Source organism: Neopelma chrysocephalum, unplaced genomic scaffold, assembly GCF_003984885.1.
Source record: "Neopelma chrysocephalum unplaced genomic scaffold, ASM398488v2 Primary Assembly neopelma1_94, whole genome shotgun sequence".
Classification (NCBI taxonomy): domain Eukaryota; kingdom Metazoa; phylum Chordata; class Aves; order Passeriformes; family Pipridae; genus Neopelma; species Neopelma chrysocephalum.
Genome location: NW_020897756.1, coordinates 106,039 through 120,349, shown reverse-complemented (window position 1 = coordinate 120,349; position 14,311 = coordinate 106,039). Strand labels below are relative to the sequence as shown.

Below are 14,311 nucleotides of genomic sequence, written 5' to 3'. Positions count from 1 at the left end.
TTGCTTTTGCAGCCAAGGAGTGACACTGATGGATGTCAGCACAGATGGATTCGCTAAGCTCTTGCTTAAATCCGTTTTTTTTTGCTTTGTACCTACTTCCCTGGCTCCTTCGTGGCAGCAGAAAGCCACCTCGGGAGGTCACTTGTCCTCAGCACCGCCTTGGGAGTGCTCCTGTAGCAGTTGGTTGGGCAGGGCAGGAGAGGCCACAGTGGGACTGCTCAGGGGGAGTGTGGGGGGCTGTGAGCTGCCAGAACAGTGTTGGGGCTCCCTCTGGGGGTCCCTGGCGTGGGGTCTGCTCGGGCAGGCACCTTGCTGGGCAGAACTGACCCCGTGCACGGCTGGGGAAGCAGAGCAAGCGACAGGCAGGTAAAGGTTCGAGTGCAGAGCCCTGTCCTGCATGTGGGAGCACAGACAGGCAGGGTGGGGCCAGAGGGGATGCTGAGCACTGCCAGGGCTCTTCCAAGGCTCCTCAGGGGCAGCATGGAGGGGTCTGTGAGGGTTTTAGGGAAAGCCCAGGGTGATTAGTGGGGCAGCCCATCCATCAGGTGACGAGCTTGTGGAGTACTTGCTCGTAAGCAGGGGTACAGCTGCAGTGACAGGGCAGGTGTGCTCCAACCTGGTGCTACCCAGGCACAGCCCCAGCAGCACTGCCTGCCCAAACCCTGCCGGGCCAGGCTCTGCTACTGCCAACTCTGCACAGAGCAGGAATGGCCCTTGCAAGGTGCCTGCAGTTCACACCCGCAGCCCCAGCAGCACGCAGGGCTCCTCTGCCTCCAGTGCTCTGGGTTGGAGACATGAGAGCCAAGGGTGTCCCTGCAGGTGACTGTGTAGCTGAGTTACAGCTGGTTTGCTGGAGTTGGACTTTTGGAAGCAGCACCGTTGTCCTACGGGTATCTCTCTACTGGCATCTGTCTTTCCATGCTTTTGCTCTTCCCGAGGGACTGCTCACAGACTTCCCGATTCTTCAGACAAGGAACAAATGTCACCTGTGGTAACAACAGTCACAATCCAGAAGGAAGATGCCTGGCAAATGGAATGACTACAGGAAGAGATGGAATTAGAGAAGCTGACCACGCTCAGGTCCAACTGGTGCCATTCCGAAGACATTTGCTATCCTCTGTCTCCGAACTCGCCTTTTCCTGGGTCTTTCTGGTCTGAGAAAATTGATTACAGAAGGATCAAAGGCAATTAAAGCCTGAAATCATGTTCTCCAAGAAATGCTAATTGTGTTGGAAGGAATGGTAGAAAGCATCCAAGCCCAGCAACCTGGAAGGAGTGCTAGGTAATATGGAGTGACACATGGAGCTACTGACTCCAGGGCTCAAGGGCTCGGCAAGCAGATGTCTGAACTCTCTGCAGGTCTCATTAAGAGCATGTAATGGGTGATAGAAGATCTGAAAATTGTAACAATCAAAAGGAAAATGTTGGGATTTGAGGACTGCCTGAGGATAGAGGAATCCGCTTCCCGCCCCGCAGGGATGCCGCTCTCAGCACAAGCAGCGCAGATGCTGATTTGACCCGGGGGGTGGGGTCCGTGTGTAAAAGAGCATCGAACCTCCACGGGGCTGAGCAGACAGGGAAGGAGCAGCAATGTTGCTGTGGCCTGGCACGCAGAGAACTCAGCAGAAGGAAGAGGCAAAAGGGAAAAACAGGATCTTTCTTCTACCAACTGCACCACCTGGGGCTGAAGGGGGTCTGTTCCCTTTGGGTAGCCCTGGCAGCAGCGTGCCCGTGGGCCTGGCTGGGTGCCGTGGGCTCCTCCCTGGAGCTGGTGTGCCTGGGCACTGGTGCAGCAGGGCAGCTGCTGCAGAAGAGGAAGGCAGATGCTCACAGAGCCCTGTGAGTGTGGGAGAGGGCAGGGACATCAAAATCCCTCCTGCTCTCCTAGCGCTGCTTGAGATTGAGTTATGAGAAGGATTTATTAGTTCTGTCTTTGAGGCTGCCAAGAGCCTATTTGGAGAGGGAATCTGAGAGACTTAATTGTTTTATTATTCCTAGTGATGTTAAGCTCCCACCAGAGTATATTGTGTTTCTAAACTTTCCTTTAGGGCAGCCTTGATGGGTCCCTGCTCACTCAGCTCGCATCGTTTCCTGCCTTGTCCAGTGACTTGTTCCTCAGGGGGACAGAGGGGCCGTCTCCTGCCCATCACACAAGGTGATGTGATGTGACATGGGATAATGTCACTGTGCGATCAGGGAGAGGGTGGCAGAGGAAACCTGCAGAGAAAATGTCAGTTTGTGCAACAAGATGGCAGTGATAGCAAATGGTTTGGCTGGGGCATCACAGGACACTCGGCGCAGCCTTTGGAGTGGTGTGACCGCAGCAGAAGGTGCAGCTTTGAGGGGACTGGGCAGGAAACCAAGTGTGGAGACCCAGACTTGTCTGTGCAGGGAAGCTGTGGATTAAAGTCTGCTCCCGTTCCAATTTGGGCAGCACTGCTCCTCGACCTTGTCACCCCAGAAATGGACTTGGCAGGAAGGTGCTGAGGAGGAAGAGACGTGAGGGCTGCGGGGCCAGGCCTGCCTGGGCTGTGCTGATGCAAACCAATCTGCACCAAGACACATCCTGAAGAAGCTGCTGTGGGTCAGCTGACTGTAAAGAAACAACCAAGAGAAATTACATTGTTTTGTATGAGATTGCTTTGGTTTCGTCTTCCAGGATATGTTTTCCCAGACCTGGGCACAATTTTCTTCACTTCTGTGGTCAAAGGGACTGCAATTGCGTGGCAGCAGCACGGCTTTTTTTGGAGTATCCCAGAGGGGAACACAGAAGGTTCCAAGTAATGGGAGTTCAAACACTCAACAGAGCAGACAGTTGTCCATGGTTCTGGAGAGCCTGGGCACAGCTGGGGGGCAGTGGGGGGATGGCTGAACTATTTCCCTGCCCAGGGCAGCTGGTCCATGCCAGGCTGGGCTCTGGCTGTTCAGCCTTGGTGAGCAGTGTCGCAGGTGTAGATGTGAAATTTCCGCAGATCTCCCTCCTGTGGGAAGGGCTTGTGTCACCCTGTTCAGAAGAGAAAATGTGGTTTCACGACGTTTAAAATAGTGTTTGTAGTTGGGATTTTTGTTGCTCCCTTGCACCAAGTTTTGGATCACAGAGCAAACCCTCAGGCCCTTCCTGAGCCGAGGTTTCTCAGAGCAGAGCTGTCTGTCATGCTGCTCGTAGATTTAAGTACTGGCTGCTTTGTTGTGATTTGGTGGGTTTGGCAGTGGCAATATTTCTCCTTCCCGTCCCTGGAGGTGGGGGCTCGGTGGTGCCACGCTGCCTGAGCTGTCTCAGTTGAGCTGAGGTTGGTGCCTGCCTCTCTGCCACTTGCACATGTGTTTTCCCCTGGTTTCTAGATACTGTTTCTAAAAATACAGCGTGGCAGGTCCCTAACAGGAGCTGGAGCTGGCTGTAAACAGAAGGGAGTTGCCAGCCTCCTGCTGCATTTCCAGAGAGGTTTGGAGCTGATGCTACCCCTGCATTTACACAGTGCTGAAGGGCAGCTGGGAGAGCTCCCAAGCACTGTGTTCCATCAGAGCTGGGCCAGAGATGGGCTGAGCTGCGGTGGAGGTTCAGGGCTGTGTGCTCAGGGATCCTCCCAGCCAGAATCTGACCCCAGCCCCCAGCTGGTGACCTGACTGATGTGCCAGTGCCAGCAAAGGTGACCCTCCTGGGCTGTGGCCAGAGCCTTGCTCTCTCACAGCACTTTGGTCTGTCCTATTTGTCCTGTGACTTTATCTCCACTGGATCCAGGTGTCCGAGGCTTACCCTTAGCTGGGCTAGCTGGGAGTTAGTCCTGGTCTCTTGCTGAGATGGTGCCATTAACATTATTTATATCTCCCTGCTATGCTGCAGCAAGGCGGGGGGAGCAGCACCAAATGAGATCTCGTTACCTTTGTGCAAACGATTAGCATAACAATAATTTTTTTTTTTCCCTAGCTCATCCTTGGTAGGCCATAGGCAGCTCTCAGCAGCCTCCCTGCACCCGGGGGTTGATGCTCCCCAGGCACCTCTGCCCAGGCTGGTGCTCCCCTGCTCATCCTGCCAGCTCTGCCCAGTTCCACAGTGCTGGTACCACGTCCTGCTCCAGGCGTCTCAGCCACGGTGACTGGTGTCCTGCAGGACTCTGTGCTCTGCTGTGCCCTGGCTGCCCTGCAGTGCCTCCAGGACCTGCTTCCCAGCTGGCCACTGGGTCTTCCCCCCCCCTGCACTCAGTGCATGCCCCTCTCCTGGCTCGCCTCCTGTCTCTGCTGTGCCCCGTGTGCTCTCATGCAGCACCCAATCCATACGGCAATTTCCGCGGTGGCAGCAGCCCAAGGGCCAGAGTTATAGTAGATGTCTTTTCCAATCGAAGAGCTGATTCATAGAGAAAGCGGCTGGTCCAGCACAAATCATGTCCGATGAGGAGAGTCCGTAGACAGCAGCACCTTGCTGCAAGTGGGCCAGCCTGTGTTTTGTTAGATAAAGACTGCAGACAGTCGGCAGTGGCTTCTGAGACCTGACTGCAATTGTCACCTGCTGCTCAGCCCCATCCTACCCGTGCTGCTGCTGGCAGCACCCCTGAGCAGGGAGTGGATCTGAGTGTCAGTCGCTGTCCCTGCCCTCCCTCCCTGCTCCCAGTCAGCAGCAGCTGCTTCTTGGGCTCATCCCTGGCACCAGGGCCCTGGAGGGTCCCATGAAGTGGCCGTGTTAATGGGATCGTAATGGGCTGTGCAGTGCCAGCTGAGCCCCTGAAGCAGCAGGGTGTGAGCAGATGGGGAGGAGGATGGCTGACTTGGCTGGGAGGATTGGAAGGAGCTCTGCCTGCTCCTTCAGGAGTTACAGAGGATCATAGGGGTGTTTGGCCCTCTGGCAGGGCCCTTCACATACGTCTCTTGGGTTTGGAAGCTGTGTCTGCTCTTTCAGGCTCAGTGCCACCTGCACACCCTGTCTGCTCTGGTGTCCATGTCAGCAACTGATTTTTCTCCTGATTCTGACTCTATGCCTCTCTCTGATGGTCTTTTGGAAGGTTTTTCCCCTCTCTCTGCTCTACCTGCGTTGTTTGTCAGCGCGGCTCAGACACTCACCTGCTGCTGCTCCTGTGTGAGGTTCGCTCCCGGGTGTGCTGACAGGGAGACACCAGGCTGACCCCGAGGTGCCAGCAAAGGGGCATGTGCTGGAGCAGAGCTGGGTCCCTTTGGTCACTGAGGCTGCAGTGCTGGGGAGCCATGAGCCCTGCAATGAAGCAGGGAGAGACCCCAGCCTCTCTCAAGGCGGCTGCCAGAGATGGTGCACAAAGAGCTGCTGTTCATCCAGAGCATGGAGGAGCTCGTGGCAGGTCCTGCAGGCTGTGACATGGGGGTGGCCTCACCGTGGGTTTGCTTGTTCCCTGCAGACAACACAGCGGCGGTGCACACACAGAGAGTGGGCTTCAACCGCCAGGAGCAGGACGTGTACCTGCTCCCCATTCTGGTGGTGGACAGCGGCCCCCCAGCCCTGAGCAGCACGGGGACTCTGACCATCCGTGTCTGTGGCTGCGACAGCAACGGGGCCATCCAGTCCTGCAACAGCACAGCCTATGTCGTGTCGGCCACGCTGAGCCCCGGCGCCCTCATCGCGCTGCTGGTCTGTGTCCTCATTCTGGTTGGTGAGTCCCTGCCTGTCCCTCGGGCCCCTCTTGTCCTGTCCCAGCTCTCCTCCATCAGCATCACATGAAACACGTGCAGGCTGGTGCTGTGGGCATGGAGCAGGCTGCATCTGTCTGCTCCCTGGTAGCTGCAGCATGGGAGGCAGGAATCTTAGCCCTGCCAGTGGGGGACCAGCGGGGAAGCTCCCGTGTTCGCCCCAGCTCCTGTGTGTTGGGCTCCATGAGCCGGGGCAGGGCTCCCTGTGCTAGGCAGGTGTGCCCAGCAGAGCCTGGAGAGCTGCTGGTTCCATCCCCACCTGGATGGGCAGGAGCCAAGGGCTCTTGCCAGCTGCCCTGCTGTGCCCACTCAGGTGTCTCAGAGCCAACGGGGTGTGTGTGCTCCCAGCATGTGACCAAGGCTGGCAGATGTGGGGTGCACAGGTGTGCTCTTACCTGAAAGGGTCAGTGTTGGAGCGTGTGTGAGCTTGTGGGCAGGACATGGAGCTGGGGTGCAGGTAAACCAGAGCACTGCCCTGTTCAGGACCTGTGCCCTGGGAATGCTGCTGCCAGCCACTGACACACTGGCACAAGCTTTGCTGAGCCACCACGGCGCGGTGTGTAGGTGCAGGGGGAGCATGGGCTTGTGTGCACATGGGAAGGGGCTCTGAGCATGGGGCATTGTGCTGCCCTTGAGTCTAGCAGAGGGCAGTTGATGGATGCAGCTGCTGAAAGCCCTCAGGCCCTGGGACTGGCTCCTGGCTGGTTCCAAGGGCTGTTCAGACACCTGTAGGAGCCAGCGTGTTGTTTGGTGAGGTCTCCTCTGCTTGGCATGGCTCCACTCCCCGTCTCCTGCTGCATCTCCATTCAGAAAACCCTTTCCCACAGGGTGCACTTTACACTGGTTTCATTTTCCAACGCAGCGCAAACAAATTTCTGCCTAATTGCCCAAACGAATAAAGTGCACATCGGTGCTTTAAAGGTGATGGGCTGAATGGATGATGATCCAGGACACAGCTGCGGCTCACTGCTCAGGCTCTCTGCCATCTGCTCCACGCTCACCCACCCAACATTTGGCTGCTGCTGTGATTCATGCACCCCCTTTTCCTACTCATCTTCTGCAGAACCCATCCGTTTGTCTGTCCAGCCGTGTGTTTATCCATCTGTCCCTCCTGTCTCGCTGGTCGCGCTGCATGGGAAAGGAAGCTCCCAGTCTGCACTGGAGCCCGGGCAAACCTCTCTCCAAGCCAGTTCACAGCACGGCCTCTGCTCAATGAGCCTGGCTGATCAGAACCGTCTGGCATTCCGACGGGGCTCCCCGTGCCGAGGGGTGCTCTGCCTCTGCGTCTGCTGCCGAGCAGGAGGTGTCCTCACCCCGCGGGAGCACGACTTCCACGAGACCCTGCACCCGTCTGACCATCTCTTCCTTTCCCAGTGCTGGTCCTTCTGATCCTCACGCTGAAGCGACACCACAAAAGCCACCTGACTTCTGAGGATGACGAGGACATGAGGGACAATGTCATCAAATACAACGATGAAGGGGGTGGCGAGCAGGACACGGAGGCCTACGACATGTCAGCCCTGCGCAGCCTCTACGACTTCAGTGAGATCAAAGGTGGCGATGGAGGTGGGGGGCCAGGAGAGGGGGGCCCGGGCAGAAACCCCGCCTCTGAGCTCCATGCCCTCCCACAGTGGGTGCAGAGCCCGGACCTGGACTTCTCTGTGTTCAGAGACTATATCTGCAGGAAGGTGGAGCAGGCGGACGAGGACCTCTCTGTGCCGCCCTACGACTCATTCCAGACCTATGCCTTTGAGGGCTCGGACTCCCCTGTGCCCTCCCTGAGCTCCATCAACACCTGGTCCAGCAGTTCGGAGCAGGACTTCTCGTACCTGGGGGGCTGGGGGCCGCGCTTCCGACAGCTGGCAGCGCTTTACGCGGGGCGCAGGGGCGAGGAGGACAGTGAGGAGTCGTAGCTGCCTCACCGACCCCTGCGAGGCTCCTGGTGCCTCCTGGACTGCGTCTCCCGCGCCGCGAGGTGCCACCTGGGGACCGTGTTCTCCTGTGGCCAGACTCCACGGCTGCCACGAAGGGGCTGCGCCGCAGAGCCGGGGGCACTGGGCGGCTGCTCCTCTGCAGCTGCCTCCTGCTTCGGTGGGCTCCGCACCCCCGAGGAGGGGCTGGGGAGCCCGGAGGAGCCTGGCTGTGGTGTCTTCATCTCCTCAATGCCAGTCCTCATTAGAGCACTACGCATTAACTTCAGAAAGAGAAAATCTAATTCAAGAGAGTTTGGAGACGATTTCTCCCCCCACAAATTATCATTTAAATAGATCTGTTCGGTGAGCCCCATCCAGGAGAGGAAGAGCAAACCGGGAGCCTTTTGTTGTCTAAATTGTTTTTGTCACTTGAGTCAGAGTATTTGAAGAGCTTTGATTTCTTTAAGAGCTTTCCTTTCAGAAGGAAACAAGCTTTTAACTTCTGTTAAGATTTTCCCCCCTTAAGTTCACTCACTTGTTTGGAGTCTTCCTTCTCTCTGTTCCCTGTGGGCCTCTCAGCAGCCCCCAGCTGCCAGCATGGCATTGGAGGGATCACATCCTGCACAGAGTGGCCGCTCACCTCAAACCACACTTCACCCCCGCACTGCAATCGCTTCGCCCCCGTCTTGTGATCACAGAGGTGCTGGTGATGTGAAGGGGCTGTCCAACACTCTCTGCACAGCAGACATTGTCTGCAAGGTCCTGGGGTGCCCCACAAGCCCCAGTGACAGATGGGGACATCCCACCCATGACCAAGGCACGGTGCTGTGGCCTGAGCCGCGGGGCAGTCACAGTGCTGGGGAGCACCGTCGGAGGGGCCCAGAGAAGCACCCCCAGCAGGCTCTGCCAGCCCCTCACAGGGGACCCGGGGTTTATGGAGCCCTCAGTCAGGCACTGGCTGTCACCAAACGGTATGAGCTGCACGGGGCAGCAGGCAGGACATCAGTGCTCCCTGGCCCACAGCGGCTGGGGAGAGCTGCATCCCATGGAGGACCATGCTGCAGGGTACGAGATAACCCCCAGCCCCTGCTTGGGGGGAATAATTCCTGCTTACACCCAGCTGACAGCAAAGCATCATCATGGGTGACAGAAAAGCCATCCCCAGGAGGTGTGCACGAGGCCAGGTCCTGCTTGTGCTGCTCTGCCTGCTGGCTGCAGGCTGGGCAGCAAGTCTGTGACACCTTGTGGTCCCTGGGGTGTTGCCACCCCGGCACAGTGCCCTGCAAGAAGCCAGCATGAGCTGCCACAGTGGGGCTGCCTTTGCATGAAATTCCTGGGTTTGGAAGGTGGGTCAGGAAGATGCCAGCGGGACATACCGTTGCTCCTTGGGCTGCAGATGATGCTGGAGGAAAGCACAGGGTGCCCTGCGCCTTCCCAGCCTGCCAACTACCCCGGGGGGGACTGAACAGCATGTGGAGCGATGCCCTCGCACAGCGTCTCAGGCAGCGCTGGCTAGTGCAGCTCCTTATCTGTTCATGTTGGGAAAAAAATCAATTATATCCTTGATAGGTAACTGATAAAGTCTCCCAAGGCCTGACACATCCTGGGCTTATCATTGGGTTTGTCCTTTTAGTTTAACCACAGTGTTTTCTCTCCTTGGAGAAGGTTTAACTGTAAATGTACATGCGTGTTCATTTTTTTTACCGTGTGTTGCTTCCCGGCTGCTGGTTTTGGTCCTTTGGCTGCAGCGTGAGACCCGTCAGTGGAGAAGGGCAGGACCTGTCTTTGTCACAGTGCCTGCCCTGCCCGCTGCTGCCAGGGTCACCTGTGCAGAGCCCCAGCTTGGCTCATACCGGGACCAGGAGCTCCTTTCTCCGTAGGGCCTCTCTGGTCCACCCGAGGAGGCGGTGGATGCCGTGGCTGGCACCCAGCCTGGCGTGCTGCTGGTTCACTGTGATGATGCTGTGAGGGCAGCGGGGCTCTGGAGTGCCAGCTCTGGCCGCGCTGCCTCGGGCAAGTCATGCCCTGCACCACCCCCTGCCCCCCCTCCCCGCGCAGGAGAATGGAGAAAGCCCTCTCTTTCCTCAGGAATGTGTTCGTGTTTTCCCTCTGGGCTGCAGATCCGTGCCCGAGCCCCTCCGGCACTGGCCCTTCCTCTAGCCAAGTGTTGTGCAATAGCAGGGCTCTGTCCTAGGAGATGGGGTCTGACAGGGTCCGTGTTTAGCAAACCTCCCACCGGGTTCCCCCCATCCCTGCCCGGCGCATGCACGCACGCTTGCGTTTTAGTTTCTACCCCCCGTGTAAATAGGGGAGGAGCGCGGTGCCGAGCCGCCCGCGCCGCGCTGCCCGCACCCCCTGCCCCGCACCCGCGGGGGGAGCCGGCAGCTGCCACCGTGTCTGATGGAGTCACACTTCGGTTTTTGTTTCTCTATCCAGATGAAATTAGAAGGTTGATTTCCTCACCCTTGTTATTTTTTTTTCAAGGTCTTTCTGGGACCTGGAAATAAATTATTTCCTTGTCGTCCAGCCTGAGTCTTATGTGCTCATTTTGTCTGGTTTCCTTTCCTCACATCGCACTGTCAGTGTGGTCCCATCAGCACCTTTCCAGAGGGGCCAGGTGCTGCCTGTGGCAGGACAAGCTGTGGAATAGCCCAGCACAGCCCATCCACCTGCTGCCCGCAGCACATTCCCACTGGCAGGATGCTGCATCTCTGGCTTCTTCCCATTTTTCATTGAAACACTAATCAGAAAAAACTTCTTCAAGAGGAGGGTAATTTTTTCTGTCTGAATTTGAAGGAAACTATGAAAAAGTGTGCCCTTGGCTTTCTCTATTCCTGGGCCCCAAGACATGTGGCTGCAAATGCTCCAGTACCCGTCAGAGCGAGGATGGCCGTGGGGGGATGGAGCAGGCATGGAGAGGAAACATGGCTGAGCTCAGTGGTGGCCTCAGTGCAGGTCAGCAGATAGAACAAACTTCAAACCACTCCATGAAGTGATGGTCATTTAAACAGCAACTTGCATCCTGGCTCCAAAACAGGAGTATTGATCCCTTGGGTCTTTGAGTGTTTCCGTATCCTTCACCATCCCCGTGCCTCCCCTCCATCCTGCTCCCTTGATTATTCACTAAATGTTATGGAAGAAGCATCTGGTGACCTTTGATGACAGCAGTTAGTGGGATGCTGTGACAGAAGGGGTTAGTCTGGAGGCCGGAGGGTTTTCCAGAGGCACAAGGTGTGCTGCCAGACCTCAACGTGCACACGGTTTTCCTTTTCACAGTTTCAGTGAGTGCCTCTACAGCTGCCAGCCTCGAGGAGGCCTTTCTGCCAGCGTCACCATTAATTACCCCCTCACAGTGAGTCCGTCAGCACTGTGCTTGCAGCCACCTGCTCCAAAAGGTCTGGACACTTGGCTGGTTCCTGTTTGCAGAGAGCTGATGGTTGCTGTTTGTTTCCACTCAGGTTTCCAGCCCAGGTCCTTGACAACAAGAACTCTCATTCAGCTGCAGCCCACACAAACATGTTTTCCAAGTCCTGCTGTCCCACTTCAGGCACCCAAACACCTTGGAACTCTGGAGGTCAGTGCCCAGAGTGTTCTGGGAGCTCCATGTTGAGGAGGAGGCATCTGCAGTCACTGTACTCCTTGCAGTGACAAGGTGACAAGTGCCTGGAGTTGAGTGGTGAGCCTGGGCTGTGCAGAAGGATTTGCTTCTTCATATTGTAGAGAAATTGAGAGAGCTCAAAGCAACAAATTGCCAGCCAGAACCAGACCCTTCACTACAAAAGAGGAGGATTATTGAGAGCTCTGATTGCAGAAGCATCTGTGAAGATGCTTGGAGAGCTCCATGCCTCCTCAACAGGGCCCCTTCTTTGGAAATTTTCCTATAGCAGCTCTCTCTCTCCAGCAGTTGCACAACAACCTCCTTGCAGAGCAGGGCAAGGGCAGGTCCCTCTCCTCCCCCTTCCACAGGAGAGGAAGCCAGTCCTGCTCTGCAAATGATGGCCCTGGCCACGTGGGACACGGCCTGTGGCTGTCTGCTGGCAGTGGCGGAGGATGGTGGCACTTGCTGCTGTCACATTCTGAACAAGTCCTGCAGGGCTGGTGCTGCTGTTCCCCATAGACCACTGGCTGCTGCAGCCCCAGCACAGGGAGGCTACATCAGTCACCTCCAATGCCTGCACTGAGCCACAGCGAGCTCCAGAAGGCAAGGTGTCCAGGCCTCCTCCAGAGAGGTATTTGCAAAAGATGGATGTGATCTGCTGGGATCATTAAGGGGAAGTGAAAAAAGGGCAGTGATACCTGCACCCTCAGGAGGGAAATCCATCTCTGGTAACTGAGTGCAACAAGGCTGTGTCAACCTCTGCCTCCAGCTCCCACTGGCAATACACTGCTCGGGAAGGTGATCCCTTCTCCCCCATATCCTCTGAGGAAGCTGCTTTATCACCAGAAAGCTGACTCCTCTAACCACCTCCACTACAGCTAATATCCCAGCTCCCTACGTCCTTTCATTTACCAAGCCCTTGAGCTTCCTTCAGGGTTGGTGTCAGACTGTCCCTGCTCAGCAAAATCTCAGTTTTACACCTCTGCCCTGTGCTCAGTGCAGCAGCTCTGTCTTGTCAGGGCTCTCTTGCTGTGTCACAGTGCTCCGGTCTGTGCTCTCTACTTGCTGTGGCTCCGCTGCCTCCCAACCCATCCCAGGAGTGTTCCCAGCATCTGGAGATGACCTGGCCTTGTGCTTGGCAGCAGGTCTTGCTTCCCTGGTCACTGGCAGAAACGGAGCAGTGTTTCCAGGCAGGTGTCATGGCTCTGTCCCCACAGCCAGAGTTGGAGAGAAACAAAATCATTGTATTTCATGTGGCCCTGGAATCCTGCTCCTGGGCAGTCAGCGGGACTGAAACCACCCCTTGCCCTGCTTAGCAACCAGGTCAGTGTGGTGGAGATCTGGTGTTCCTGCTGCCACCAGGACTACATCCATTTGGGATGCTGGTGCCATGCCAAGCAACCGTCGTCTGTCATGCACATATCCCAGTCTGGGCTTTCTCCAGCCTAAAGATCCCTTTTCAGATGAGTGTGGATTTAATGACTGTTCTTCAAATTCTCAGGGGAGGACCTTGGGCTTTGCAAAGCTGAATCCAGCACAGGTGGGCAGAGTCTGAAGCAGTTGGAATACGCAGGCAAAGCACAAACAGGGGCCCTCACGCAGGAATCACACAACCCTGGCTTTGCAAAGAGCCCCGTCCCATCCCACGCTGGAACGCAGTTGTGGGGGGTCAACATCTGGCATTTAACATCACAACCTTGGGCAGCAAGGAAGGGTAAAAGCAGGAACAGGAGCCCAGTGCTTTGGCATTTGCCTCCCCTGGCAAACATGTCACCATCCACCCGCCTCTTCTGTTGCTGAGTGCACTGCTCCACCACGGTTGGGAGGCCAAGTGGTGGTTCTTAGACATCCCTCATCTGTTGTCAGTGACAGCAAGTGTTTGTGGCTCAGGGGTTGTTAACTGCTCGTGTCCAGCTACACTGTGGGCTTATAGACATCCATTTTTCATCTCTTCATTGCTGCTGTGGAGGAGCTGCTCAGGTGAGCATGAATTGGTCCAGCTGTTCACTGGGGGAACAGCCACCAGCCATTTCTAAGCAGAAAACATCCCTTTAGCTAGTGTTTCTTCCATGGTAATTTGGGAAGTTTTAATCCCTTTTCTACTGGAGGAGGCACGCATTGCCACCCACCCTGGCAGAGCCAGCGGTCAGGAGTCACTCACCTTTAGCCAGGAGCCAGGCAGCTGTTGAAATCCCTTCACACTACATGCAAATTAGGCATTGAAAACACTCATTACAGCCAACATGACACGCCTTCATTATTCCAGAATAATTGTCTGAAAGGCTCAGCTCAGAGCACAAGCTTCACTTGGTGCAGGAATGTGATAAAAAGAAAACAGGAAGTGCAATCAATGCTTGTAATCCTTTTAAATAAAAAGGTACTTGCTAGTAGCTGCCAACATCTCTAAAAAGCTGTGATTTCCCCGGAGAGAGCCCTTATCAGCTATGACTGCGTGTCATTCTGGCTGTCTGTCAATCCATCAGACTTCAGTGCCACTGACATTAAGAAGCCAGGCGTTAAGATTATCACATTTACCCGTAATGTAGCACAGATTGTGTTGACATTTGGGAAGTATTCCACCACAGGAGCCATTTGACTTCAATGCTTTCTTTCTGAAGAAACAAATGCTTTGAAATATTTGAGGGCAGGAGCCTGCTCTGCCTGCAGGGTGCTGGCGTGGGGAGCAGGAGGAGGATGAGGGTGTGTGGGCGATGACCGTGAGCAGGAGGGATGCTGACCATGCCGTAGGTGTGGAGAGCAGATCCAGGCTCTGAGGGCGCTGTGGTGGGGCTGAATCCCAGGAATGCTGCTCTCCCATTCTTTCCTGCACCTGTCACAGAACAGTCAGGTATTTGGGTTGGCTGAGGAGGGTTCCCCTGCCCGCCCAGGACAGCCACAGTACAGAACCCGCTGTGCCATGGGGACCCAGAGAGCAGCACCTTCTGTTTGCACTGTCCTTCCTCCTCCTGGCATTCCTCCTCCCGGGAAGGCCTCAGCTCTGTCCACAACAAAGAAGGGGATATTCCAGGCTAGGCCATAGAAACAATGGTAAATGACCTGAAATGAACTGATTAATCTCTTTAAATAACTGTGAAACCGTTCTCCAGAAAAAGTTAATCAACTCTAAATGGCTCTGGTGCTTTTCCTGGGC

The 14,311-nt window shown here is 55.9% G+C and overlaps 1 protein-coding gene across 3 annotated transcripts in view; it reads left to right on the top strand.

Moving 5' to 3' along the window:
• The window catches only part of CDH22 (cadherin 22), a 76,165-nt gene extending 66,077 nt beyond the window's left edge, over nucleotides 1–10,088 (top strand). For all 3 annotated transcript variants that reach the window (XM_027693901.1, XM_027693902.1, XM_027693903.1), the window contains 2 exons: nucleotides 5,361–5,612; nucleotides 7,024–10,088. In XM_027693901.1, coding sequence (XP_027549702.1) covers nucleotides 5,361–5,612; nucleotides 7,024–7,562 — 791 coding nt within the window. In that variant the 3' untranslated portion in view covers nucleotides 7,563–10,088. The remainder of the gene's footprint in view (nucleotides 1–5,360; nucleotides 5,613–7,023) is intronic.
• The last annotated feature ends 4,223 nt before the right edge of the window (nucleotides 10,089–14,311 follow it).